Source organism: Bos javanicus, chromosome 29, assembly GCF_032452875.1.
Source record: "Bos javanicus breed banteng chromosome 29, ARS-OSU_banteng_1.0, whole genome shotgun sequence".
Classification (NCBI taxonomy): Eukaryota; Metazoa; Chordata; class Mammalia; order Artiodactyla; family Bovidae; genus Bos; species Bos javanicus.
This window is the reverse complement of record NC_083896.1, coordinates 40,455,468-40,482,248: the sequence shown is the minus strand read 5'-3', so window position 1 is coordinate 40,482,248 and position 26,781 is coordinate 40,455,468. Positions and strand designations below refer to the sequence as shown.

The window sequence follows — 26,781 nt, the reverse complement described above, 5'->3', positions numbered from 1 at the left end:
GAGCCGTTTCCCTTTTAATAACTTCTGAGCTGGCCAAACAGTCAGTCTAGTCCCTCCCTGGGAGCAGACATAGGGTGGGCCTCTATTCTCTGCAGATATTAAGTTCCTCCCTCCCGCCATGGGGCAGCCTTATTCTCATCTTGGCTCTTAGAACCTTCCATTTCCCCACAGCTAAGCCTCCCAAGCTCTAAATCCCTGGAACTATGACCGTTCTCACCTACTGGGACGTAGGTTCCATTTTCGGCTTTTAGAACCGCCTCGTTCCCAGCTAAGGCAGGAGCCTCTCACTTAGAAGGCCAACAGCCCTGACCCCTTCTTGGTGGCCGGGCCGTTTCTCTTCAGCAAACCTGTGGTTCCCGCCAATGGGACCACTGAGGACCACCACACTGAGACCTCGTTTGCTCATCGGCCTGAAGGAGCACCAGCCGATGTGCCCCCTGACGTGGAGCCTCAGGAAGGCCCCAGAGGGAAGCCCCAGCGTCCTTCAGAGAGCCAGGCCCAGCGCCCCGCCCTCACCGGGTTACTCTGGCCACAGACTCTGGGCTGCTGAGGCCTCCATGCTCTCCGCTGGCTCCAGGCCTGGAGGAACCGATTTTAGTCTCCCTGTGACTGAGAGGTTGTAAATTGGACTAATTCTGGATGTGATAGAAAACCAAAATGAGGTCAGCGAGGAGGAGGAGGAGGCGGCCGCCCCCGTGCTGGCCTCCCCTCTCCTCAGCCTGCCCCCGGGGAGCGTGGGCCCACCCGGCCAGCCAGGCCACGGCCTGCCCCTGGGGGTCACCCTGATGCCAGGCCTGAGCCAGGTGAGGCTGCCACCCCTGCCAAGACCCCAGCTGAAGCCATATTTTGCTTTTCTCTTTCTTCTTTCCTTTCTGTCCTTTCTCTCTCTCTCTTCTTTTCTTTCTTACTTTCTCTCTTATTCTTCTCTGACTTTCTGTCCCTCCTTTGCTCTCCCTCTTCTCGCTTTCTCTCTCTCAGCCCACAGGGGCAGCCTAACTGTTGTCCTTTTGGTTCCCAGGGTGGGCTCAGGGGGTGAGCCAGGCTGCCTGGTCATGGTGAACGTGGCTCCAGGGGCCCCAGGGCCTCCCTAGGGCGGCTCGGGTGGGGGAGGAGGGTGTCCCATCTGCCCTGTGGTCCCAGACCAGGAGGTGGCAAGCTATCTCTCTAAGAGATCTGATAGGAAATAGGCTTTGCAAGTCAGGTCCTCTCTTTTATGACTACTCAGCCCCAAAGCCACCATAGACAACATGTAAATGAATGCCAGTGGTTGCATTCGAGTAAAACTTTATTTATGAAAACAAGCGTTGAGTCAGATTTGGCCCACAGGCCGTAATTTGCCAACCCCTGCCCTGGACGACTGAATGGAAGAAGGAGGGAAGGGACAGAAGACGAGGAGGGTGGGCCCCCTGAGGCTCTGGCCCTGCAGGTGCTGAAAGCTCTGGCCAGGAGACAAAGCAGACAGGTTGCCAGAGGAGGCCAGTGGTCTTTGAGACCTCCTTCTGCCTCCATTTCCTGAGACATCTGTAGCTTCCCCTGGCAAGGGAGCAAGGACCAGTAGCATATTTCCCTGGGCCTGACCTCATTAGGTTCCCATGGCAACCCTGTGATGGAGGCAGCTCGGAATTTTTACCCCCATTTTACAGATGAGTAAACTGAGAGGTCGCCTCCTTTGCCCAAAGTCCCTCAGTGAGGAACCAGCAGAGATGGGTCCTGAACCCTGGGTCTCTCTGACCCCAGACTGCCTCTGATGAGCCATGTCCTGTTCCCAGCATGTTTCAGAGATGCTGGTGGCCCATGAGGCAGGGGCCCTATTGCAGATGCATAGAGGACAGGATAATTACCCTGTTCTTTGTCAGAACTTGGGCAATCCAAGTTCTGCCAAGCAGCCGGCCAAGTGGTTTCCTGAGTTCCTCCTCCGACTGGGAGTCATTCCCAAGATACTGGGAAAGGAAACTAAACCTCGGAAACAAGGAACCCCAGAAGGGTTCCCCGTGCCAGAGCCTGAACCCTGAGGGAGCACCGGCCAGAGGGCAGAGGTCCTGGAGGCCCGGGACACGCCCCAGCCTCTGAGGACAAAGCAGGACAACTGTTAGCTGCTCCTGACTCACCACACGTTACTAGGCCAGCTCCACGCTGGCCTGGATTTCCTGGCGTCTCCAAAGGCCTGTAGCACTTACAGCACAGAGGCGGACTTTCTTGGGGTCCCCCAGTGAGATGGTGGGAGGGGGTGGCCCAGCTCCCTCCACCCCCTCCCGCTCCAGCAGGACAGGCAGCCACGGGGCCCTGGGACCTGCCTTCACCACACGGCCAGCGGCGCAGCTCCGCGGCCCGCTCAGACCAGCGCAGAGGTCGGCTCAGACAGGAGGTATCAGGCACTAGCTGAGCCAGGGCCGGGGTGGGGGTCTGGGCGGACCACCCTGGGGGCCTCTGGGTGGGTGTGGGGCCTGGTGGTGGCCTCCTGGGTGAGTTGGTGGTGGCGACGGCAGCGGTGACAGCTCGGATGGAGGCCCGGCGAGGTATTCCGGCAGAGCGCGCCCGGCACTGGGGCCTCCTTGTCCTGGCCCTAGGCGTCTTTCTCCTCCACTGTGATCCCTTCACCTGCTTCTCCTTTCTCTCCTCTCCTCCACCCGCCCCAAGTTTCGAGGACTCCACCCTGTCCACGGCCACTACCCTTGAATCTATCCCCAGCTCCACGGGAGAGCCGAAATGCCAGCGACCCCGCACCCTGACGCGGCAGCAGAGCCTGCAGCAGCCGCTGAGCCAGCACCAGCGGGGCCGGCAGCCCAGCCAGCCCACCACCAGCCAGAGCCTGGGCCAGCTGCAGGCCCACGCGGCCTCAGTGCCCGGCCCCAACCCCCGGGCCCACGGCCGGGGCCAGGCACGGCAGGGCTCCTCGGCCGGCTCCAAGTACCGGCCGGCCGGCGGCCGCAGCCGCTCCAACCCGGGCAGCTGGGACCACGTGGTGGGGCAGATTCGAAACCGAGGCTTGGACATGAAATCCTTCCTGTAAGTGCCCTGCTTGAGCGGCCCGGCCCCCACCTCCCTGACCCAGCCTCTTTTCCTCCCCGTCTCCTTTGGAGCAGCTGGCTCTGAACCACGCTTAGCCCTCCGTCTCCAAGGCAAGGTGCCCGGCAGACTCAGGCACCCTCTCCCCAGCCTCTTGTGGCTTGTGGCTCGTCCCTGAAGCGCCCCCCTTCCCATGGAAGGACTTGTATCTGAGCCACCCCCTGAAGACCCCAACCCCCCGCCCCGATGTCCTCCAAAGCCAGTGGAGACACTAGGGGATGCTACCGAGGTCCCCAGATCTGTCTCTCCCCTTCTGGCCAGGCCCAGGCTCTCCTGGCCTCCCTGTCACCTCTCTCCTCTCTCCTCCTAAACCTGGTCTCCTTCACTCCAGCGCCCAGGCCTCACCTCCTCCCATCCCTGTAACCCGACTCTGCTCACCTTCCGGCCCTGCACTTCCTCCCTCCCTCCCTCCCACTTCCCCTGTCCCTGCCTGGGGCCCTGTCCTCTGTCCCTCTGATGACCTTACATAGCCACCTGCCCTCCACTTCCCTCCCTGGCTCCCACCATGACCCGTTCATTCCCTGAGAACAAACCTCAAAATGTCCCCCCAAAGCTTTAGAAAACATCTCTGTATCAGAGGCTTTTCCAAAGTGCACAGGTCAGAGAGGTAACAACACCCCATCTGTGTCTGGCCTTAACCATTCCCCTCCACTGGATGTGTCCCTCACCCACCCCCTGCTGTGTGCCCACTTGCCCCTCCTGCACTGGCAGGGCCCCACCTGGGGTGCCCTCTGCCCAGTGTCCCTCTGGGCATCTACACTCACTCTCTGAGCCCAGGGCCGGCCTGGGCTTCAGTCCCTGACATTACCTCCTTCCTCTGGCCTAACGTGACCTTCCTTCCAGGCTCTGGGGATTATTCTCAACACCCAGGTCTTTCCTGGGAGCACTTTACATGGAGCAGGAGACCAGCACACTAAGCCTGGGAGAGGAGAAAGGGAGGAGGAAGGGGAAGGCCAAGGCGAAGGCCCAGCTCACTGGCAAAATGTGAGGATTCTGAGCGTCCTTCAGGGCTCGTGCCTCTGGCTGAGACCCCAGCCCGAAAGGCGGGCAGGAGTGCTACCCCTGGGAGGGGCAGCCCAACGGAAGACACCCCCCTGCGCCAGCTTCCTGTACCCTTGGCCCTGGCCAGGCAGGAACATGCCATGCCGCCTGTGACTCTACTTGGCCAAACTAGGCAGCGCATCTGCTGGGGCTTTTCCCCACCCGAGGACCATCAGGAATTCAGTGGACGCCGGCCTGAGACAAGACAGCCAACAGAGCCTCCTGGCCTGCAGAAGGGTGGTTTGTCCTGGGGCAGATGCTGTGGCACCGGCGTGGATTGGAAGAGTGATGGGAATCGGTTCTGCCGTGGCTTGAGCAGAACGGAGAGCCGCCGGGAACCCTGCACCCCTCTGCTCCTCCTGACTGCAGGCAGCCATCTGCACAGCCATCACCCTGCCTCCCAGTCTGTAGCTGTCACGTGGGAGCAGGGGCCATGCCCAGGCTTCGGGAAGAAAGCAGCCAGCCTCAGAAAGGCCGCTGGTACCCCTTCCTCTGCCCACCCCTTCTCTAGCCGGCCAGGATTCGATGAGCATCACTCTCGTCCCAGCATCAGCGCTTCTTCTGCCCACTGTGGTATTTGCGCCCCTCACCGGCCAGCCAGCCCCAGGGCTCACCCCAGTTCCCCACCTCTTCCACTTGTAGTCCCTCACAGCAGGGGTCTGCAAACTTTTCCTATAAAGGACCAGATTTATAAATAATTTAGGCTCTGAGGGACACGTGGTCTCGATCACATTAAAAAAAAAAAAGCAATATTTTTAAAATGTACAAACCATTCTTAGCTTGTGGGTTGCACAAAACAGGCCACCAGCTGTAGCTTGCCAGCCCCTGACCCCTCTCACAGTTCAGCTGGCGTGCTTCTGATATCCTTCTCTCACCACAAATGCTGGGGACCCACACAGAGAGTCAGGGTGAGAAGGCTAACCAGGACCCCCCAAATCCCACTACCTCTTGCAGGGAGAAGGCGTTCCTCCTGCTTCCAGGATGTGACCACCCCTCTCAACACCGCCAGCTTCTCCCCACATCTCTTCCTCTTGCCCTTTCACTCGTGCCTCTGCGGCCTGCGATGCCATGGAGAATGACAAACCAGGAACTTATGCAGAGCAGCCGTTTTGTTTTGAAGAAGAGCTAAAGGAGTATCTGAAAAATGCATTAACCAGGGAAAAACATGTTGTTTTCGTTGGGTTTGACTTCCCCCAGCACAACCGGCTTCCAGGCAGTCAAATGGAATTTTACCAACTGTGAAACAGTACCAGTGGGCAGGGAACAAAGGAAAAAACGAGGATTCGTCCTGAGGAAAGGGGGGCGTTCTTTCCGAAAGTTAGATGCCGGTGCAGGTGTCAGCCTGGGGCAGCCGTGGCCAGGACGAAGATGCAAAGACAAAGAAGTCAGCATCCACCGGCTCCAGACCCCACGGCCTTCCCCCACTTTCTAAGACCCCCGCCCCTTCCCCTCTGTTGTCATGTCTCACTCGCCTTTATGACGACCTCTCCAGCAACTCTCCAGGGCGACCAACCTCTTCGTGCTCTTGGACGGTGGTTGAAGCGGGAGACCTCCTGGCCCAGGACTCCCACCCTCTGGGACGTCCCATCAGGCTGGCCATCTTTCCCTTGGTGGCTTGCCTGCCGCTTCTGAGAATCGCTCTCCCTGTGTTCAGTTGAGAAGCCAAAGCAGGGGGAGCTCAGCCAAGCACCCAGAAAAACCTACAAACTGCAATGGACTAGAGGGGCAGAGGGGCACTTTTCACCCCTGGAAAGGGCAGGCAGCCCCACAACCGCCCAGCGGTTCTCTGAGAGAAGCTGGCCTGGAAGACGTCACCCCTTGACCTCTGGCCCCACGCTGCTGCCCACATGATGATTCCTAGGCCATCTGAACTGAGCCTTCCTCAGGGCACGATTCCTCCAGACCACCCTGACTGTGGACACAGGTCCCTCGAGTCCTGCCAGGCTCTCTACAGACCTTGCCAGCTTCCTGCACTTTCTGTCTCTCTCTCTTTCTCTTTGCCCCTTGGCGCCTTCTGGACTGATTCTCCAAGGAAAGGCCCCTGAACTGGACCCCAAAGCCTTGGTGGCTATTCCCCAGATCTCCAGGAAGGGGGACCCAGGAGAAGGCGCAGGATGGCCAGCCCACCATGTGCCAGAAGAGACTAACGTTCTCCTCCAATGGGCCGAGTCTCTAAGGACCTGGGAGGGAGCCCCCCAGACCTGCCTCCTGGCGGCCAGGACCCAGGGATGTCTTGATGAGAGACTTCTCTGGATGCAGCGCCCTCTGGGTTTCCAAGCTTTCTAAGAACTTCCTGCCTGGAAGCCCAAACCCCTGCCCGCAGGGTCCCCAAGCAAGATGGCAGCAGAGGGCCTCCCCCTACCTTCTCCCAGGGGCCCAGGTGCTCTGAGTAGCCTCTGGTCTTTGTTCAGCCCAAGATGAATGAACCTTCATATGGACCGTGTCCCCGGGCCTGGGTTCCACTCCTCCTAGCCTTCCCTGCGGGTTTTCTTGGGGCATCCCAGCCACACGCCTCTGCCCAGCCCCTCCTTGGTGGCGAGCTGGGTCTCAGGCTGCAGACACCTCCACTCCATTCCCCTCCCTTCCCCATCGGCCCGCCGCCCCCGCCTTCTCCCCTCCTCTGCTCTACAACTGTTGACAGTGCTGAAGTTTGGTTTCTCTTCTGCAGGCCAGTTTCTTACGCTGCTGTTTTCTTCTCTCTCTTTGTCTCTGTCTCTGTCTCTCTCTCCTCCCCCTCCCTGCCCCCCGCCACCCCGCGGGGCCTCCTCCTCCTCTCCCCCCGCTGGTGGGCTGCCCACCCCGCCCCCCGGGCAGGGAAGGCCGGATGGTGGTGCTATCCTTGGTCTTAGGGCTTTCGGAACAGGATGACTTTGCCAATATCCCTGACCTGCAAAACCCAGGAACCCAGCAGAACCAGAACGCTCAGGGGGACAAGAGGTACGAGCACAGGCGAGGGCCTGCGGCGGCCGTGGCAGAGGAGGAGGCGTGGAGAGGCTCCCAGCCTCGACCCCCGGCTGCTGGACAAGGCAGCGGCACCTTCTGCGGATGCTGGAGCGGGAGGACAACCCCTCCCCAGCTGGCGCCCTCACACCTGCCACGCTGGTGGTGTCCCTTGGGCCTGAGGCCAGTGTGGCTGTCCTGGGACCATTCTGGATCAAGCCTGCTCCCCGGGCCTGCCTGCCCTCGCCCGGAGCAAGCCAGCCTTTCGGCCCCATCTTCCTGCTTGGCTCCCCTCTGCTGCCCCCTCATCTTTCATTTCTGTCCCACCCGACCCAGAAATCCCAGTTTCTCCGGTGGTTGGTGGGCGGCGGGGATGTTAGGGAGGGGGCATCAGCCTGTTTTCCCTCATCCCCGCCACCTCAACCTCCCTCTTGCCTGGAGGTCCCCCTGGGGTGATGGTCACACACACACACACCCCACCCCTGCGGAGATGTGACCCGGCTGCTCAGGGCTGATGGAAGAGGAGGCCCTGGCAGGGAAGATCTGGGGCCTAAGAAAGGCCCAGGGATCAGAAAGAACCAGAAAGGCAGCCCCCCCCTGAGCCTGAGATAACTCAGGGAACGGGGTGGGTGGGGGGTAAGAGCAGGTGGCAGGGGCTGGTCAGGCCCTCTGTCATTGGGAGCCCTGCAGCTGGCCTTCGGGAGTAGCCCGCATGGCCCCAGCATGGGCTGAGCAGAGGGCTGGGCATTTAACCATCTGTCGCCCTGGTCATCAGGAGCCAAAGGAAGCATCATCTGATGCCCTCACCTCAAGGAGGGAGCGGAGCGCTCTCATGGAGAAGGGTCGGGCAAAGGTCAAGGGACCCAGGGTTCAGGCAGCATCACTAAGGCAGGATGACCCTGCACCTGGTCTGGCCGCCGCCTCCCGCCTGGCCTTGGGCTGGGTCAGGTACATACCTGTAATCGCGGGAGGAGGACTCATCCTCTTGATTGGGTTGTACTTTTCATCAGACCAAAGGCCTACAGGAGAGTTGTGTGGCCTGACAGCCAGGCCACCTCCTTCTAGCTCTGGTTTTGAGACATTGGGCAAGTCACAGCCCTTCTCTGGGCCTCTGCTTCCTCGTCTGTCAAGTGAGGGATTGGACAGGGTGACCCCTTCCAACTCGGACATGCTAAGCCTCTAGCGAGGGAGCAGCCCCTCGGGTTGAGGCATGGGTCAGAGCCTGTCTGCCAGGCAGGGACCCTGACCCTCACTCACTAAGAGCCCGAAAGGTGCAGGAGGGACTGTCCCAGGCTGCTGCTGGGGGCCTGTGCGGGAGGGGAGGACAGGCCGAGTTTGCCAACTTGCTGTCTCTGCAGTGGCTTCTGGAAACCCAACTCTCCTATGTTCTTCCCATCCCAAGTTCACAGTGGCGTGTCTGGTGGGCAAAGCCGCAAGTGAACAGAGAGTGGGAGGGGAGCATGGGACCAGCTCTTCCGCTCACGGGCACAAATGGTGTCACACCCTGAGCCCAGGTCCTGGGATGCGGGAGGAGCCGAGTCTGCCACCTCCAGGCCACTGGAACCATCGGAGTCCCGGCTTCCCACAGGCCAGCCAGAGGTCTTTGGGGGAGAGGGCTAGGGGCCGCAGGAGCTGGAGCCCTCTGAAAGCCTTGCTAAGAACCCGAGCTCCTGGACGACAAAGGTGTGAAGCGTGAGGGAGCAGATGCAGGCTGGAAACGAGATTTCACATCACCCATGTGTTAATTAACTGGCTCCATTTTCACCCACCGCCTATTTTTACCTCCTTGCCACTCAGGTCTCACTCCATATTTTAACACACTCATCCCTTCTGATCATTGCATCAGTCGTCCCCTGCCTTTCTGGGAAAGGTGGGTGTGGAGGTGGGGGCCCTGCGCCCTCGCCCCCACCCAGCCTGACTTTCAGAGTGGACCCAGGCCATTCCCACCCAGTCACACCTACTCCATTCCGGAAGCTCATTTCTCATGGCTGTTGGGGTGTTTCTCAGGCGATGGGCCACTGCTAGGGTGCTTCCTGCCCGGCACTCTCCCCTCCCCCAAGCTTGGCATTGGCATCACCCTCCGGGCACCGGGCACTTTAGGGTCCACCCTTCTGGGCTCCTGGCTGCATGGACCTTGCAATGGTGAGATTGGGTCAGCTGTTCCCTTCCTCCTCAGCTTCTGCCTCCACGTCCAGGGTTTGCCCTCCAGTCCCAGCGCCCCCTTCTCCACCCAGCTGACCCCTTGGCCAGGTGTCTCCGGGGTAGCAGATGGGTGGCCCACGGCTGTGGTAGGGGAGAGCATCCAGCCCCCCCAGGTCTGTTAGCCGCAGGTTCCCGGGAGACAGAAGAGCCCTAGGAGGAGGTGTGGCCACTCCAGGTCCCAAGCAAGGTGGGAGTGCATTTAGCAAGTCACTGCCCCCCACTCCCACAGTTCTTGGTGGCCCTGAAGCACCCCCCATCCAGGACCCCCCAGACCCCTAGGCCTCAGTGCTGGAGCCCCAAGAGATGCAGACGGCTCCTGGGCCCGCGAGGGGGAGGGAAGGAGGCCACGGCTGCTCCTGGCTCCCACACCCTACTCGCCCGGCCCACCTCACCAGCGCTGCCCTGCACCCACGCATGCCTCATGCCCTGTCCGTCCCTCTCACCATCGCTTCTCGGGATCCAAATGGTTTCCATCATGGCCCCACCCCCCAGAGTGGGGTGGGGGGCAGGACGGGACCTGGCCACCCCATCGCTGCCCCCCGCTCCGAAGCCACCATGCTTCCTCCGTCCCGGTGTGTGTCCCCGCCTCCTCTCGGCCTCTCCTCTCGGCCGCCTCGCTCCTTGTCCCCTTGTCCACCCTGCAGCCTCTTCACTTGTGTCCGACTAACCTTTCTTGGCTTCTCTCCCTCCCTCCCTGTCTCCTTCCTCCCATCTGCTCCTCACAGGGATGCCCCTGGGCCAGGCTGGGCCCCTCCGCCTCTCCCTCTGCCTCTGTGCCCTGTCTCTCTGTCTCTCTCTGTCCTGTGACCTCCGATAGCTTCAGTGGCGCTGACCATCTTTTCCCAGGCTGCTTGGCAGCTGTGCTGATGCTGTGGTGTGGCCAGAATAACTCCGACTTTCTCATACCTTCAGCAGTCAATCTTGGCTCTCTCCTCCTCTCCCACTCTATTTTTAACCTGACTTTACCTCTCCAGCTATTTCAGTCTCCTCTTCCTCCCCGTGCCTGTCTGCGTGAGCACGTGTCCGTGTGTGTGTGTCTGTGATGCGTGCATGCGTGCGTGTGCTCTGCTGTGGCCCCGCCTCTGGGAGGGTGCCCCGCGTGTTCCGGCTCGGGTGGGGCATTTTCCGTGCTGTCTGGACGAGGCCGGGTTCTCACAGCAGGTGCACCGTGCGTCTGACTCTCGTGGCGTCTGTCCCCAAAACTGCTCCCTGCTTTTTCTGTTTCAGTGTGTCCCGGTTCACACGCACCCCTTGGCATGCCCGGGCCTCCCTGAATGTGTGTCCTCTTGGAATCTAAGTGTGCACAGCGCTGCGTGTGCGTCATCTTGCTACCTCTGGTCGATCCGCCTGGTTGCCCATGCCATGTCTCTCCCTGTTGCCTGGGTGTCTGTCGTGCTTGTGTGCACTCGTGTGTGTTTATGTGTGTTTGTGTGTGTGTGTGTTCACACACCCTGCTGTTGGGTCCTGGTGTCTTCTCTCCAGGGCCTGGCATACTCCATGCATGTCCTGTCTGCCTGTTGTAGCCAACCGTGGCTGCTGGTGGCTGGTCCATTCCGAGGGCCATGGCTTGTGTCCAGCCTGTGTGTGCCTCCGAGTCTATGGCTCTGGTAGCCTCGAAGCTGTTCTACCGTAGCCCGTCATGAGCCCCATGCTCCTCACCACACGGTCCCTTCCTCACTGCCTGCCCCCACCTCTCTTTCTCATGGGATGTTCCAGCCTGGTCCCTGGACAGGCTTCCTGAATCCCGGCTAGACAGAGACTGGCTCACCACCCAGCCGCTGGGCCAGAGAGCCCAGCTTCCGGGGGGGCCATGCAGAGTCAGGGTGTAGATAGGGGCCTGGAGTGGAACCATCAGAGCCGGGGGCTTTTCAGTGGGACCCTGTCTTCCTCTGACCCCGGGTGAGAGCCTTATCAAAGTGCAGTCCTCAGAGTGGGAGGAGGGTGGAGATTGAGGAGCAAGGCAGTGTAGAGTTGCCCCATCCAGTAGGTGGCCATTTAAATCTAAATTATGTCAATCAAAAGAAAAAATTCGGTTCTCAGTTGTACTGGCCACGTTTCAGATGCTCAATAGCCACACGTGGACATGAAAATTTCTAGTGGACAGGGCTGTGTGGACACCAGTCCCAACTTCACCTGGTCAGTCTCGTGTGTCTAAAGGGCACCTGTATTCCTGCTGAGCCTGAACAAACAGGTGGGGCCTCCAGGAGACAGGAGCTCTGGGAGTGTTTGCCAAGGGAAATGACGCGGACAGGGGAGCTGGACACGCTGTCTCGGGAGCCTCCCTCCTGGGCTGGGGCCAGCAGGGGTGGAGGGAGCCTCTAGGGAGGGCGGGTGCTCAGAGAGCACCACGTGAGCAGGGGCTGCAGGGTGGGGTACTTTCTATGGGACAGGAGGGGTGGGAACACGGGCCAAAAAAGCAGCTGCCAGGGGATGTCCAGCCGGATTACGCAGGGGCAGAGGCGAGGGGGAGGTCTCCTGCTGGCCCGCAGGAGGTGGCAGCCGCTTGGGTACCAGAAGGTCCTGCCGCCTCCCAGGCCGGCGGCGCCCAGTCCAGCCCACCTCCAAGCCCACACTCATTCAGATCCCTTCCTGCCCCCAGGTTGCCTGCAGGAGGGAAGGCAGTGAACACAGCCCCAGTGCCCGGCCAGACGCCCCACGATGAGTCTGACCGCCGGACCGAGCCTCGTTCCTCCGTCTCAGACCTCGTCAACTCCCTCACCAGTGAGATGCTTATGGTGAGAAGGGCAGGGGGCAGGGGGTGGGGAGCATGGGGGTCAGTCATGCAGGAGAATGACCCTGGTGGCCAAGTGAGCCTGCCCTGCCTCCTTTTCCAGCTCTTTCACCCCAGCAGCCTCTCTGTGCTTCAGTTTCCTCATCTGTCAAGACAGACTAAGAATTCCCATCCTCCTCCCGTCTCTGGGTGGAGCCAGGGCCTTAGAAAATCTGATACATGGTCCTAGGAGGAAAGGCTTGTGGACCAAGGACTTGGAGCGGAAGGTGTCCCCTCTCTTGGAGGGACCGCCCGCTGAGTGGAGGTGTCAGGTGGCACTCCGGGACCCCGTTGCTGGGGCTCAGCTGAGGCCCAAAGAGAACAAAGAGAGCAGAACCCCTCTGGTCCTAGTCCTTCTGAGTGGACCCCACCCTCCTGGGATCCCGGCCCTGTGGATCTGGGGTGTTCTCTCTAGGGGAGAGGTTGTGGCGTCACATGGCACCCCCTGGTGGCAGCAGTTGAGTCACAGCCATTTGCCCCACCTGCACTTTCCAAAGGGCTCCTTGGAGGGCCCAAGGCCCCAGGGCGAGCCCCCTGTGATTGGGCAGCCGCAGAGGTCAGGCCAGAGTCAGTCAAAGGCTTGGCAGCCCAGAAGTCCCAGGAAGGCTTGGCGAGGACCTACCTGAGGGTGGGAACCCAGTGCCTGCTAGATTCCTAGTGGAGACAAATCATTTCCCATCCCTGGACCTGGGTGTCCCACCCTCCTCCCCTTACTCCTCCCTGTCTTCTCCATCCCTCCTGTAGAGAAGGAAAGGGGCTTGGTGGGCTCCCGGGCCCTTGCTAGACCTGACATCATTCAATTCAGTGTTCCCTTGCCCACCATTCTGACACCACACCCCCCACCTTCCCAGAGGTCCCACCCTCCTGCCATTTAGGGTTCTGGCTGGCTCAAACCATCCATCCACACTCCCCTTTTCTAGACTGTGATAGGCACACACATCACTGGGAGATCTCATTAAAATGCAGATTCCCAGTCAGCAGGCCTGCCACAGGCCCAAGTCTGCATTTCTCTGGAATATAGACTAGGGTATCAGATTTTTCCACATTCCAGATCTGGGCTTCCTTCAGCCTCTCCCCTCTCCCCTTCTTCCTGCCCACCCTGAGCCCTGCCTGCCTGGTCCTCCACCACCTTCCTGCCTGTCTTCCCCCACCCATGTAAATCAGCCCGGCCTTCCTCTCCTCTGGACGGGCCTTCGGCACAGTCCATCCCACCTCCCTGCACAGCCTCTTAATTGGTTCCAGCTTCCCGGTAGCCAGGTTCCCAGAAGGGACAGCCCTTTCCCAGCCAGCTCCCCTGCCCCTTGCTGCCTCCAGGGAGGGGCCGGCAGCCTCAGGCAGAAGGGAGTGCAGGCCCCAGAGCCCTCTCACGTGCTCAGCGGATGCTCAGAGGTGGGCAGGCAGGGTCTAATTGCCTAGCCTTAGGCCACAGCTGGGTCACTGGCATTAACAGTGATGATGAAGATGGATAGGGCAGAAGGAAACCAGGCCCCAGGCTGATCTCCAGGTCCCAGACTGTCCGAAGCTCAGGGGTCAGGAAACAAGTCGGGCACCCAATATAGCCTTTCAGACAAAGGGACTGAGGGGAGGGGGTCAGAGAGGAGGCCTAGCCATACCCGCATCTGGGTTACTCCTGCCTGCTTACCAGAGCTGGGGCTGAAGTAGCACCTCCTCCAGCCCTTGGTGGGGAGGGCGGGGGTGGCGTGGCGTGGCTAGCTTGGTTGCCATGGATACAGATCCAGGAGCTGCCCCAGCTGGTTAATTAGGGCTTGGGGCTGTGGTTTGGGAAGACTGGGAGTGGACACAGAGCCACTGCCCACTTCTGAGGTGAAGTCCACTGGCCCAGGTTAAGACTCTCAGCACCAGACCACCCAGTTTGCGAACCAAGATCCAAATAACCAGACCAGGAGGGGCTGGGGCCACCTGTGCTCCGGTCACCAGGGTCTCCACCCCAGTTTTAGAAGGCATGGGGTGGGGCAAGTGGTCCTGGAAGGGACTGCATGCCCCAGGCTCTCAGTTCGTGGCCAGCAGTGGCAGGCGCCAGGCTGCAGAACAGGACCACAGAAGGGTCCCTTTAACCTTCCCTGGAACCCCATTACATAGGTCTGTCTCATGGTCCCACTCTATAGATGCAAAAACTAAGGTTCAGAGGGAGTGGGGCCAGTAGGAGGAGAAGGAAGGAGCTCCCGGGGAAAACTGGACCTGAGCTGGAAAGCCAGATTCTCAGTGGGCCTGAATGGAGCTTGCACAGGGCTGCCTGGATCCGGCCAAGGGGTGGGGCTAGGGGGACCCACTTCTGCTGTGAGAAGAATAGGGGAGGCAGCTCCGCCCTGCTCCCACCTCCAGGCAGGACCAGGGGTGTGGCTGGTGAAGCCCCAGACACTGGACCTGAGTGCAAGAGTGAGGGCAGCTGGAAGGGCATTCATGATGGCCGGGCGCTGACCTGCATTTGAATTCTAGCCCATCACTTAGTCACAGGCTGTTTGAGGCAATAATCTCTGTGCCCCAAACCAGACTAGAGCCCAGTAGTGTCTGCTTCATCAGGAAGTTGGAGGGAGTAGCTGAGGGCAAAGCGAACAGGGCAGAGCCGGGCCCAGGGTGGTTACTATTGGTGTGATCTGGGTGCCTCTCACCTGAGGCAGGGGAGTCCACACACTGGCTTGAGGGGGATGGTGGGAGAGTCTCAAAATCACCCTGGGATGTGGGCCTGCTTTGGTGGCAAGAGCGGACTTTCAAGTCAGAGAGAGTCCATACTGCTGTGCAATCTTGGACTTGTGACTTAACCTCTCTGAACCAGTCTCCTCAGCTAAAGAGTGGTCATAACTGCCTCTCCCAGCTGTTGTCAGGATTCAGCAAGAAGGTGATGTAAGAGACTTCTGCCGTGCTTGGTGCACATCATACATATTCGTGTCATCTGTATTCCTTAGTAGTTCAGAGCCTAGGGCCGCCTCTCCAGGAGGAAGGAGGGGGCACAGAAAAGTCTCCTGCAGGGGAAGGGGTGAAATGAAACCGGTTCCAGCAGTTTTGTCTTAAATGTGGTACCCTGGGCCCCACCCTGGCTCTTAATCCCCTCAGGAGCTTTTAGAGAGAGGAATTGTTGTTGTTCAGTTGCTGAGTCGTGTCCAATTCTTTTGCAACCCCATGGACTGTAGCCCACCAGGCTCCTCTGCCCATGGCATGCTCCAGGCAAGAACACTAGAGTGGGTTGCCATTTCCTTCTGCAGGGGATCTTCCCGAGCCAGGGATTGAACCCGGGTCTCCTGCACTGCCCGGCAGATTCTTTACCACTGAGCCACCTGGGAAGCCCAGAGTACAGAATGCCTGGACCATGTGGATCCCTGGGTCAGAGGCGGAATTGAGGATAGGACCCGGGGAAGGATGCAGGTGGCTGGGGAAGGACAGGATTCTAAAACCTAACCACGCGTCCCCAGTGAGCAACCACAGCTGGGAACACTTGGCTGAGAGACCCGCCCCCAGCTACTTCCCATTTCTTCGACTTCCTCCGGGGAATGGGACACCCATGCCACCCCCCATGTCTGTTGGTTGCTGGGTTGGCCCAACCAAGTGCCACCCGCCCCGGGGATGAGGACTGAATGCAGGTGCGGCCGCCTCTGCAGCCATCCGGCGTGCAGTACTGTCATCCGAGGCTCCTAGGAAAAAGCTCTGCTGCCCAGGCCCACCCCAGCCCCCCAAGAAGGAGGCTCCCCAGGGATGCGGCCTGGGAATCTGCACTTTGCATGTCCCTGCTTTACACAAATAGACGTTGCTTCTGAAAATTCACCTCTCTCATTTTGGAAATCTCTTTATCCTCAGAACCCCAGAGAGTCACTTTCTAAAGAAATGCCGTGGTAAACTCTTTTGAGATGAGAACAATCTCCCTCATCTGTTTTGTAGCCCAGGTTTTTGTGTTGGTGTATTTCACAGGAGGCCCTCCTGTAGGGCTGATGGAAGGGTGGGAAGGAGGAGGAGGGAGCTGGGGTCCCGGGGCGCACCAGGGGAGGTAAAGCAGCCTGTGGTGAAGCTGGGGGTGGGGGCAGACCCAGGGCTGTGAGAAGAGGCTGGGGAGTGGGGTGCACACGGCTCTGGGGTTCAGGGGTCGTCCTGGCTCTGCCCCCTCTCCCTGTGTGATCCTGGTCAAGGCACTTGGCTTCCGCCTCGGCATCCTCACCACCAAGATGTGAACAGGAGAGGTGCCCCACCAACCCCACATGGTGACGGGGCAGGGATGGAGGCAGCTCTCCGTAGCTGGACCGGCCTTGGGCACAGGCAGGGGGCCTCCCAACCCCGCTGGACTGTGGAGGGGGCTTCGGGGAAGCAGTATTCTCCCCAACGCTGCCTGCCTCTCCCCTGCCCCCAGCTCTCCCCAGGCTCCGAGGAGGACGAGGCCCACGAGGGCTGTAGCCGAGAGAACCTGGGCCGGATCCAGTTCAGCGTCGGCTACAACTTCCAAGAGTCCACGCTCACCGTGAAGATCATGAAGGCCCAGGAGCTGCCGGCCAAGGACTTCAGCGGCACCAGCGACCCCTTCGTCAAGATCTACCTGCTGCCAGACAAGAAGCACAAGCTGGAGACCAAGGTGAAGCGGAAGAACCTGAACCCCCACTGGAACGAGACCTTCCTCTTTGAAGGTGAGGCTGTGCCGCCCCTGCCCCCAGAGTCCCCTCTTCCCCTAGGCTGTCCCCCGTTCCGCCCAGCCACACACACACACACACACACAGATGACCACATGCACAAACACACTTGTACAGATACACACACGCACAGGCCCAGGAACTCGGCCCAGTCACCCCGATGCATTTCACGTCTGGCTGGGATGAGGTTACAGGGCTGAGTGAAGCCAGCATCACAGCCAGAGGGCAAGGAGGAAAGCTGGGCCACTGCCCGGACGCAGGACCCATCCTCAGCATGCAGGGAGGAGGGGAGGCAACCACAGGATCCAGAGGAGGAACACCTGCAGTGACCATAGCATAGAGGGTAAGAGCCCAGGCTGCGGCCCAGGCTGCCTGAGTTCAAATCTCAGCTCGGCTGCTTACTAGCTGTGTGGTCTGGGGCAAGTTCCTGAACCTCTCCGTGCCATGGTTTCCCCATCTGTAAAATTAAGATAATAGTGAGGGTTAAACAAATCAGCGAATTGTAAAAGCACTCACAACACCCAGAAAGCACTTTATATCAGTTTGTTAAACACCCTCTGGCAGGGTGACAGCCAGCGCACCCACTAAATAATTCCTTAAGGGTGAGCCAGTGGATATTTGTTTGTTTCTCCCCTCCTCAGTTCTGCATGGGGTCCTCAGCCCTGCATGAGGGCCGGTTTAGAGATGGCATAACCAGTGAGAGGCTCAGCTGTCTGCTGGTGTAGGTGGCCAACTGGTCGGGTCAAGTTTAAGGGCAGAGCCTCAATCCACTGATCCCTTCTGCAAACATTTACCCAGCATCAACTATGGGCTGGGCACTGTCCTGGGTACTGAGGGTACAGAAAAGAATGAGGCACCATTGTGACCCTTAAGGCATTCTTTGGAAAACACAGATGTGTAGATAGGTAAACCATGCATTTCATGGCAGATGTGCAAGAGTCCAATATAAACTCCTGTTGGTGACACTGAAAACCATTTCCCAGAAGCAGGATCATTCATGGTGGGTTTTGATGGATGAATAGGAGTTTGCCAGATAGGTGTTGAAGAGAGCTGACTCAAGTTCAGGGACTTCTTGGAGCCTTCAACCTTTCCAGATCACCTGTCCGCGTGCATTTCACCTAAACAGATGCCAAAGGTCACCTAGGGAATTCCCTGGAAGTCCAGTGGTTAGGACTCCATGCTTTCACTGGCAAGGACCTGGGTTCAATTCCTGGTTAGGGAACTAAGATCCCATAAACTGCATGGTGAGGCAAAAACCAAGTCACTTGAACAGGTGCCTGGGGTACTCCAAAGTGAGCAAGACATAGCCCATAGCACACCCCCCCCACCCCTGATATGGGCCCCCTCTCAAGAATTCAGAAGCTGGGGGCTCAAGGGACAAAAAATTTCCTCTTCAAGTGCAGCTGCTCCTATTAGAGGCAACTCCGTGCTGCTGGCATCTCTGGTAGAAGGCACCAGAATCCCGCAGAACTCTTCCTCTCCCTTCATCTTCTCTACCAGCTGAACTAGGATCTTAAGTATTCTCTCTCCTCCCTGCTCACACCTTGGTTCAGGATCGCATCACCTGAGGCCTCCAGGCTGGCCCGCACCCCCTGCCCTCCCAGGTCAGCTCTTCCTCCTACTAAGCCTCCCAAAGCCCAGTGAGTGACTCAGGCTTCAGACCTTCCTCTGGCTCCCCAGTATCTTCCATCCTGTCCCAGCGCCTTCCCCTGGCTCTCCGCTCTGGCCTGAGGTCCTGTTCCAGCCCAGAACACTCCAGCTGTTCCATCAGGCCCTTTCACGGGCATTTGTTCAATGATTGATTCACTTAACAAATATTTAATCGAGTGCCTACTACGTGCCAGAAATGGTGTTAGACGCTGGGATCTGGTGGTGGCTGAGGACAGAGATGCCTTCCTGGAAATTCTAGCCTTCTGGGAAAGCCAGACTCAAGGAAACATAAATCTCTAGTGCAGCCTGTGATAAGTGCTGCGAAAGGAATGGGCTAGTGTATAAAACAGGGGATCTGAGCCCCTCTGGGACGTCGGGAAAGAAAGCTGAGACCTGACGGAAGAGGATAAGCTGAGACACGGCGTGGTGGGGCCAAGGCAAGAAAAGCCAGGGTGGCTGGAGCCCAGTCATTGAGTGAAGAGCGGTCACGAGGTGAGCAGGGACAGGACAGTGGGCCAAATTAAAGCCGAGGCAGGGCACCCGGCTTTTATCCTAAGTGCACTGGGAGCCATTGAAAGGCTTTAAGCTGGAGAGTATCATGATGTGATTTCTATTTTTAAAAGCTCACTCTGGCTGCTGTGTTGAGAATGGGCTCTAGGAGAAAGCTCATGAGCAGGGAGGGCTATTTGGAGACTCTTGTGAGTGTCTGGGCAAGAGGTGCCAGTGGCTCGGATGGCGAGGTGGCAGTGGAGATGGGGGTGGCTGCTGGTTTGTTGAGGAAGGACAGACGGACAGGCTGAAGCATTCGCGGGAGGCTAGGGCGAAAGTGGGGAACCTAAGACAGGAGTCTAGTGCTGTTTCTCCACCTTTGCCGTTTCCCCTGTCCTGTGTCCTCCTGGGCCTTGCTTTCTAGCAGCCGTGGCCATCTCAGGCAGGGCCACGTGCCCAGACTTGTCTCAGGATAATTGGCAGCGGCAGGGCCGCCCAGAGGGCAAGGGGGGTCACTGCCCAGCCGCCAGGACAGACTCGTGATGAACAAGTGAATGAATCATCTGCTCTTGATTAGCTGTGGGACTTTGGGCCCATAATTTAAGCCATCTGAGCCTCAGTCTCCTCATCTGTAAAATGGACACGATGCTGTCCACCTCGCAGAACTGTCGAGGGAGACAAATGAGACGGTCCTTGCTGACACTTCAGGGAGGTCTGAGTGCACACGTTCCTGCCCGGGAGCGCTGCCCTGCCGGGCTCCGTGTGACCGCTCTGTCCTGCTCTTTACCTGCACTGTCTGCCCCCCAGGTTTCCCCTACGAGAAAGTGGTGCAGAGGGTCCTCTACCTCCAGGTCCTGGACTATGACCGCTTCAGCCGCAACGACCCCATCGGGGAGGTGTCCATCCCCCTCAACAAGGTGGACCTGACCCAGATGCAGACCTTCTGGAAGGATCTGAAGCCATGCAGCGATGGGAGTGTAAGGCCCTACCTGCAGGTCCCCGGCTGGGCAGCTAACATACCAGGTCCTGGTTGTTGTTCAGTCGCTAAGTCGTGTCTGACTCTTTGTAACCCCATGGCCTGCAGCCCGCCAGTCTTCCCTGTCCTTCACTATCTCCCAGAGTTTGCTCAAACTCATCTCATTGAGTCTGTGATGCTTTGAGACCCCATGGACTGTAGCCCACCAGGCTGTCCATGGAATTCCCCAGCCAAGAATACTGGAGTGGGTTGCCATTCCCTTCTCTGGGGGATCTTCCCCACCCTGGGATTGAACCTACACCTCCTGCATTGCAGGGGGATTCTTTACCATCTGAGTCACCAGGGAAGTTCAGATGGGGTCCTAGTCCCTCCTCAATAGCAAGGAATCAGGAGGGTTGTGGGCAGGGTGGGTAGGCGGGACCTGGCAGACCCGAGTTCCCACCACCCGGCTGGAGGCCAGTGCCAATGCTCAGCACCTGGGGAGGCTGGGCGGTGATAGAGAGCCTGGGGAGCAGGGCCCAGACCTTCCAGGTGAAGGGAAACCAGCTGTGCAGCTGTGACAGGCAGAGGGGGTGGGTAAGCACCCAGGTGCAAGGGGAGGGGTCCCCTGGTCCCCACGGCCCTCTTGTTCTCCCTCTCAGGGGAGCCGAGGTGAGCTGCTCCTGTCTCTCTGCTACAACCCCTCTGCCAACTCCATCATCGTGAACATCATCAAAGCCCGGAACCTCAAAGCCATGGACATCGGGGGCACATCAGGTGCTGGCACCTCTCACGGCCGGAGGCAGATGGGCCAGGGAGCTTTGGGTGCACAGGAGTCATGCTGGATGTGAACAGCAGGGTCCTGGCTGTAGGCTTCACCCCCGACCCCCAGGCCCCACCTCCAGTCCCCACGCCTTTACCCTACAGCCCTGGTGGCGGCCTTGGGAATACCCTAAGGTTCAGCATCATCTTGAACTCTGCCCTGCTCAGGATCAGGAAGAAAGTGAACACGATGGTGGGGGGGGCCTTGGGTTCTAGCCCCAGCTCCGACACGTCTTATCTGTGACCTTGAGTGAGACCTGAGCCTCTCAGTCTTCCCGTTTGTGTTCCCAGAAGAGCACTAGGCAATGGCTACAGTCCCTGGCAGCTCCTCCATCTGCTGATGCCCCAGGTCCCCCTGCCCTCCTTCTCCCTTGGGCTTTCCTCACCCCGCAGGGAAAGCGCACAGCCCTTCCTGCCCCAGCTTCCCCTCTCTGCTCCTCTGACCCTTCCCCCTGGTGTCCCCCAGACCCCTACGTGAAGGTGTGGCTGATGTACAAGGATAAGCGGGTGGAGAAGAAGAAGACAGTGACGATGAAGAGGAACCTTAACCCCATCTTCAATGAGTCCTTTGCCTTCGACATCCCTACAGAGAAGCTGAGGGAGACGACCATCATTATCACCGTCATGGACAAAGACAAGCTCAGCCGCAACGACGTCATTGGCAAGGTAGGGGGCGGGGTGGGGCAGCGCCTGGCAAGGATGTGTCCTTAAAAGGAGCTGCCAGGGTAGTGAGTGAGTGCAGGGCTGGACAGCAGGAGGGAGAGGGGGTCAGTCTGTCTGTTTCATCTGAAAAGGAGAGGATTGGTCGAGATTTGCCCCTCAGTGTCCTCCCATGGGTCCATCAGTTCAGGGCAGACCACTGGAAGAGCAGGGAAAGAAGGAAATGATAGGGAAAAGTGTCCTGGGCCCCAAAGGGGGTTTTCTGGGCAGGACCCTCTGACAAGGTAAATCAGTGTCACCCTGGGTTCTGCCTGCAGAGGGTAAGCAGCCTGGGGCCTGTGTTGAGAGCTGTAGTCAGGCTCTGAAGACTCTGCTCTTCAACAGCTGTAGGACCTTGCCTCTCTGAGCCTCAGTGTTCTCATTTGCAAAATGGAGCTATAATACCAACTCTACAGCACTTAGCAGGGTGTTGTAAGAACTGCCTGAGGCATGTGGACATTCTCCTTGCAGAAACTGACCTCTCTTCGTCATATATTAAGCGAAAGTCCATGCCTGGCCTTGAGTTTTTCCAGGATGCAATTCCGTACCATAAAGCCATCTCTTTTCTACTTTGAAATGTCTATTCCTTTGTTTGGCTATGGCTTAGCGTGGAGAATGTGGGCTTGAGAGTCACCCTGCCTGGATCCAGGGCCCAGTGCTGCCTCTTAACAGTCATAACGTTTATGAGCCTCGTTCTTCCTCTTGAAATGAGAGTAAACAAACCTAGCCTCACAGGGTGCTGGGAGGATTAAATAACACAGGCAAGATGCTTAACACAGCATATGGAACATGTATGTTAGCTACGATGGTAATGGCTATTACTGAGAAGTTCCTAGTAAGGGCATGGGCGTCCAATCGGGAATGGAGGTTTGACCAGGAACAGTGCAGGAAGTCAGCTGATCAGGGAGGTACAGGGGAAGGGAAGATGCTCACTCACAGGAGCAAGTGAGGGGAGAACATGCGTCACCCAGGGGATGGCCCAGTATGAGGGAAATGGGAAGTGGCCTGGGCACCCACAGGGAAGAGGGCCAAGGTGGAGGCACCCCTCAGACAGATGGGAATGGAGAACCTAGCTATTGGGGGTGGGAGGGAAGCAGCTGGCCCCAAAGAGGAGACCTGGCCCAGCCTGCCATCCAGCAAGGCCCAGGGAGTATGTATGACTTGCTGACCTGTGGTCACAGGTAGGATGGGTCCCCAGGACAGCATCACCCACATCCCACTGGGACCATGAGTGTTGAGCCCTTCCTTGACCAGCTTAGTCTTTCTCAAGCTTAGTCTTTCAGAGTTGAGTGAGTCCTACCTTCTGCTGGCTGAACCGAGGTGAAGGTGGATTTGTTCTCCCTTTGGCCCAGGTAGCTTAGGGAGCCCTATGCTCTGAGCTAACCACCAGTCACAAGGCTGAGGTTAGCCAGGGGATCACGTACACAGCCTCCCCTGCCCCGGGGCTATGAAGCTTCTCACATGAAAGCAGGTAGAATTAGGTTGATAGTATATAGTCCACGGGGTCTCCAAGACTCGGGCACAACTGAGCAACTGAACAACAACAAACGAAGGCCCAAAGATCCAGATTTAAATCCCTCTGCACCACTCATAAATCCTGTGACTATGGGTACAGGATACCTCTCTGTACCTTACCTCTCTGTACCTTAGTTTCTCCATCTATAAAATGGGGATAATAACATACCTGCCTCACCGGTAAGGATTTGATGATCTAGGTATGCAAAGTCCCTAGCTCCGTGCCTGATAGGTAGTAAGTGCCTATGAAGTGTGGGAGTGTTTGTCAGTAAGGAGAGATAGACAGTGCCCAGCAGGTAGGGGAGGGAAGGGCGTGGGAGAATCCTGCCTCCATCCCCATCCATCTCCCACCACAAAACTGGCTGGGAGTTTAATTCAAAAGGGCCAGGCATGCCCAGGCTCCCGAGAGAAAGCACAAGGAAGATAGGTCAGGCTGGTGGGGGGGTTGCTGGGGATAGGAGGGGCTTCTGTAGGGTAGGTTGTCACTGCAGGCAGAGACCCCATTGGTCCCCACGATCACAAGCTAGGGTGCCACCGTGGACACTGAGTGTCACCACCAGTGGGGGAAGGGACAGTGCCTCAGAGGGTGCCACTAACGCCTCCTCTTCCCTCTCTCCCCAGATCTACCTGTCCTGGAAGAGCGGGCCCGGGGAGGTGAAGCACTGGAAGGACATGATTGCCCGGCCCCGGCAGCCTGTGGCCCAGTGGCACCAGCTGAAGGCCTGAATGGGGCCAAGGGAGCCCCAGGGGGCCGAGAGCCGGGTCCCCATCACACCCTCGCCACTTTATGCACAAGGCCCGGCCTGGCCCCCCCCGGCCATGGGTGAGGGAAGGATCCTGAGGGCTCGGCCAGGGAGAGGTCCCAGGAACCAGTCGGGCCCTGCTTCTAGGAAGCACCAGCCCCATTCCCCACCGGTCCAGCTCTGGGGGAGGGGCTCTGGGAGCCATTTGCCTGCTTTGCCCCTTTCCTTCCTGACTTGCTGATACTCAAGAAGCGGGGAGGTGAGCTTGAGAGCCAGAGGGCAGATCCCTCCAGAGGCCCGCCAGGTGGGCACGGTCCCCCCGTTTTCTTTAAGGCAGAGCCTAGGAGTGGAGGAAGGCCGCCCCCTCCCCCGCCCCCAACGTGGTCCCAGGAGAGGGGACTTCGGAGGCGTTTGGCCCCGGCCTGGCCTGACCAAGAGAGAGGGAGGCCTGTTCCAGGGCAGTTTCAGGAGCCGGCTGGGCCCTGAATGCGGAGGATAGTATATAGCCTGCTCCGGGGGTCCTGGAGCCGCAGCCCTGTGTACTTGTGTTGTGTCCACCGTGTGTGTGTAATGTGTGTGTGTGCGTGCACGTTTGGGGGTGGCTGCACGCACTCCCTGTGTCCCTGGGGCCCATGTACTGAAGGCGATGCAGAAAGGACTGGGTGGGCTAGAGGCTTGAGAAGTCAACGCACAGAGCTAGGGGGTGGGAGAGGAGAGGCAGGTGAGGGGGTGAGGTGAGGCAGGGATGGAGGAAGAGGTGGCTGGGGAAAAGGGGCAGAGAGGAGCTGGGCTGAGACCTGGGCTCTGTCCTTCTCCTCCCGCCTCCCAGAGCTCTCCACTGCTCCCTCCCCCAAAATGTCATCTCTTGAGCATCGGCTCATGCCTTTTAGGCACCACTGTGTATATCACATTCCACCTCTGCTCCTTTCTGTCTCAGGGGTCCCAAGCCCCCACGAGCTCTCTTCCCCAACATCCTCAATCCAAAGACACCCTCCCCGTTCCCAGGTGTCACCTCCCAGCCACACTGGTAGCACTCACCACGCCTTTCCAGCTTCCTTCCCCTTCCTCCTCTCTGTCTGCCGACCTCCCTCCCAAATTCTCCCTCTCCTCCATCCCATCCCGTCTCGGAGACTTGCCCTTTCATTCCATCGTGGTCTCTGTCCTTGCATCACTTGAGCAGCTCACGTTTCCCACCGCCCTTGGTCCCCTGGTTCAGGCGGAGGAAGCAGAGAGCATTCCCGGATCCTGTGAGCTTTGAGGTTGCCCTCCTCCCCCACAAAGAAACTGTGGTTTCCCTGCCTCCGCGGCTGCATAGACCAAAACTAGCAGCTCCACGGAGAGGGAAGATTTCAAGATGATCCCTGCTTAAGCCCCCTCATCCCCACGTGGGTACCGGTGTTGATACAAGACAGCTGGCAAACGCCTTCGAATCCCGGGGTCCGCGCGCTTGCGCCTGACATTCCCGGCAGATGCCGCCAGGTGGCGCCAGCACACCACAATCTGTGGACGAGGCTTGAGACCACGGCTCTACCCCCAAATGGGTCTGACGCCCCAGGAAAGGAGACCCTGGAAAAGGTCCCCCACTTTGCACGGCAAAAGCATGGGCAGTTGGGAACCATGTTCCTTAAGTAGACTTCCCTTTGAGCTGAGCGTTCTGCTCACATTTTTGCCCATATCAAAAGTTTCTTACATAGACTCTCATGCCTTCACCCTTACCCCTGACCCCAAGGATCTGGAGGAATATCATACAAAGTAAGTGAATCATTTTGTAGAGTGAAGAGTGCTAACGTAAAGCAAGTAGTCATCCACATTCCTTGTAAATCCCAAATTTTCTATATGGTAGCTTTGCTTAAAATGGGGGTCTGCTCTCATGGCACGGCCCTTATCGGGCAGGCTGGGGAACCAACCCCCAGCGGGGAGGGAGGACAGCGGCTCCGGAGACAGTGGAAGCGAAGAAAGGTTGCTGTTGGAAGCTCTGAGAAGCGGAGGGGCTCTGCCAGCCTCCATCCCGCCCTCAAATCCTGTGCCCCTCCACCCCGAGGCCGGTGGGAGAGCAAGCCCCGCCCCGGGTCCCCTTGCCTGCTACAGAGCTCTCGGGAATTGGACCAACTAGCACTGAGTGGGCGGGGCAACTGCATCCCCGTTTTCCGAGCCCCGCCCACGAAGCTCTTAGCCAATCACATGCAGAGAGCCTCACAGGGTCTTGCCTATTCCAAACCTGACCGCACCCAGGCGCAGCGATGAACCCTGCCTGGGGTTCTCCAACCCTCGACGTGCAGCCTAAGCTCTGGGACGCGGGGGTGGGGTGGCAAGCGGCGGGCCAAGGGCAAAGTGGGCTAGCAAGGGAAGAGGCGGGTGGTATGGGTGAGGGCGGAGGGAGGTCTAAGGCTTTAGGGAACAGAGAAAGGGGGAACTTGAGGGTGGAGGAAGGGCACTGCCCTGTCGCCATCCCAGGACCTTGGAAAGATCACCCACACTCCCAGGGCCTCAGTTTCCCCATCTGTAAAATGATGGTAATAATACTTCACCTACCTCATGGGGGAGGTTGTAAGGCCGCCGTCACCTGACCCGGGGGTGGAGGCAGGAGGATTCTGAAGGTGCTACCCGCGAGCAAAGTATTATTACCGCAGCCTGAAGGCAAGGCCCGCCTGCCCCTCCCCCCACAGAGCCTCCGGGGATAGCTGAGGCCGGCCTGGGCCCACCTATCTCTTCTCCACTGTGTTCCTGCACTCTTCTTGAGCGTCATCCACCATCTTTGTGGGCACCCTAGAGTTAGTTGTTAACTTGTTCAGGTATCCTTTCTTGTGACCATCACCCCACATAACTGCTGTATAAATTCCACCTGCCCCAGGACCCCGCACCTGCCCACTGGCGCTAGACGCCAGGGAAGGGACAAGGAAAACAGCCACACAAAAAGCCAAGGGGAGTCCCCAGAGTCCCCAGTCCTGCTGGGGCCCCAGGGGTGGGGATTGGTGGTTTCTGTTTGTATTGTGTTTGAGTCCTTGAGCGCAAGTGTTTTATTAAAAAAAAAAAAACTACGACAAAAACCCACCGTCACAAAAAAAAAAAAAAAAAAAAATTGCAGCGAAGAGAAATGAAGAAAAACTGAAGAAAAAAAGAGGGAAAAAAAATTTTTTTTTCCACCACATGCACCCTCTAAGCCAGCAAGATTTCCTCTTTGCAAAATCGTATTTTTGTGGGGATGGGCCCTGCTTTTTGTGGCAAGGCCCATTCTGATTAATAAAGGATCGTGAAAAAGTA

The 26,781-nt window shown here is 58.4% G+C and overlaps 1 protein-coding gene and 1 long non-coding RNA gene across 11 annotated transcripts in view; one reads left to right on the top strand and one right to left on the bottom strand.

Moving 5' to 3' along the window:
* The window catches only part of SYT7 (synaptotagmin 7), a 63,946-nt gene extending 37,165 nt beyond the window's left edge, over window positions 1-26,781 (top strand). For 4 of the 10 annotated variants that reach the window (XM_061406578.1, XM_061406576.1, XM_061406577.1 and 1 more), the window contains 8 exons: window positions 2,638-3,006; window positions 6,922-7,044; window positions 11,849-11,984; window positions 16,374-16,644; window positions 19,594-19,763; window positions 20,404-20,518; window positions 21,030-21,229; window positions 23,399-26,781. In XM_061406578.1, the coding sequence (XP_061262562.1) occupies window positions 2,638-3,006; window positions 6,922-7,044; window positions 11,849-11,984; window positions 16,374-16,644; window positions 19,594-19,763; window positions 20,404-20,518; window positions 21,030-21,229; window positions 23,399-23,503 (1,489 nt within the window). In that variant the 3' untranslated portion in view covers window positions 23,504-26,781. Of the gene's footprint in view, window positions 1-2,264; window positions 2,366-2,421; window positions 3,007-6,921; window positions 7,045-11,848; window positions 11,985-16,373; window positions 16,645-19,593; window positions 19,764-20,403; window positions 20,519-21,029; window positions 21,230-23,398 lie in introns of those variants that run through there. The other 6 variants (XM_061406585.1, XM_061406581.1, XM_061406582.1 and 3 more) reach the window with 3 other exon arrangements.
* Window positions 5,563-13,370, bottom strand: LOC133241295 (uncharacterized). The gene is made up of 3 exons (XR_009734577.1): window positions 12,642-13,370; window positions 8,004-8,170; window positions 5,563-5,751 (listed from the first exon to the last, which is right to left on the bottom strand). It is a non-coding gene; the product is annotated as an uncharacterized LOC133241295 (long non-coding RNA).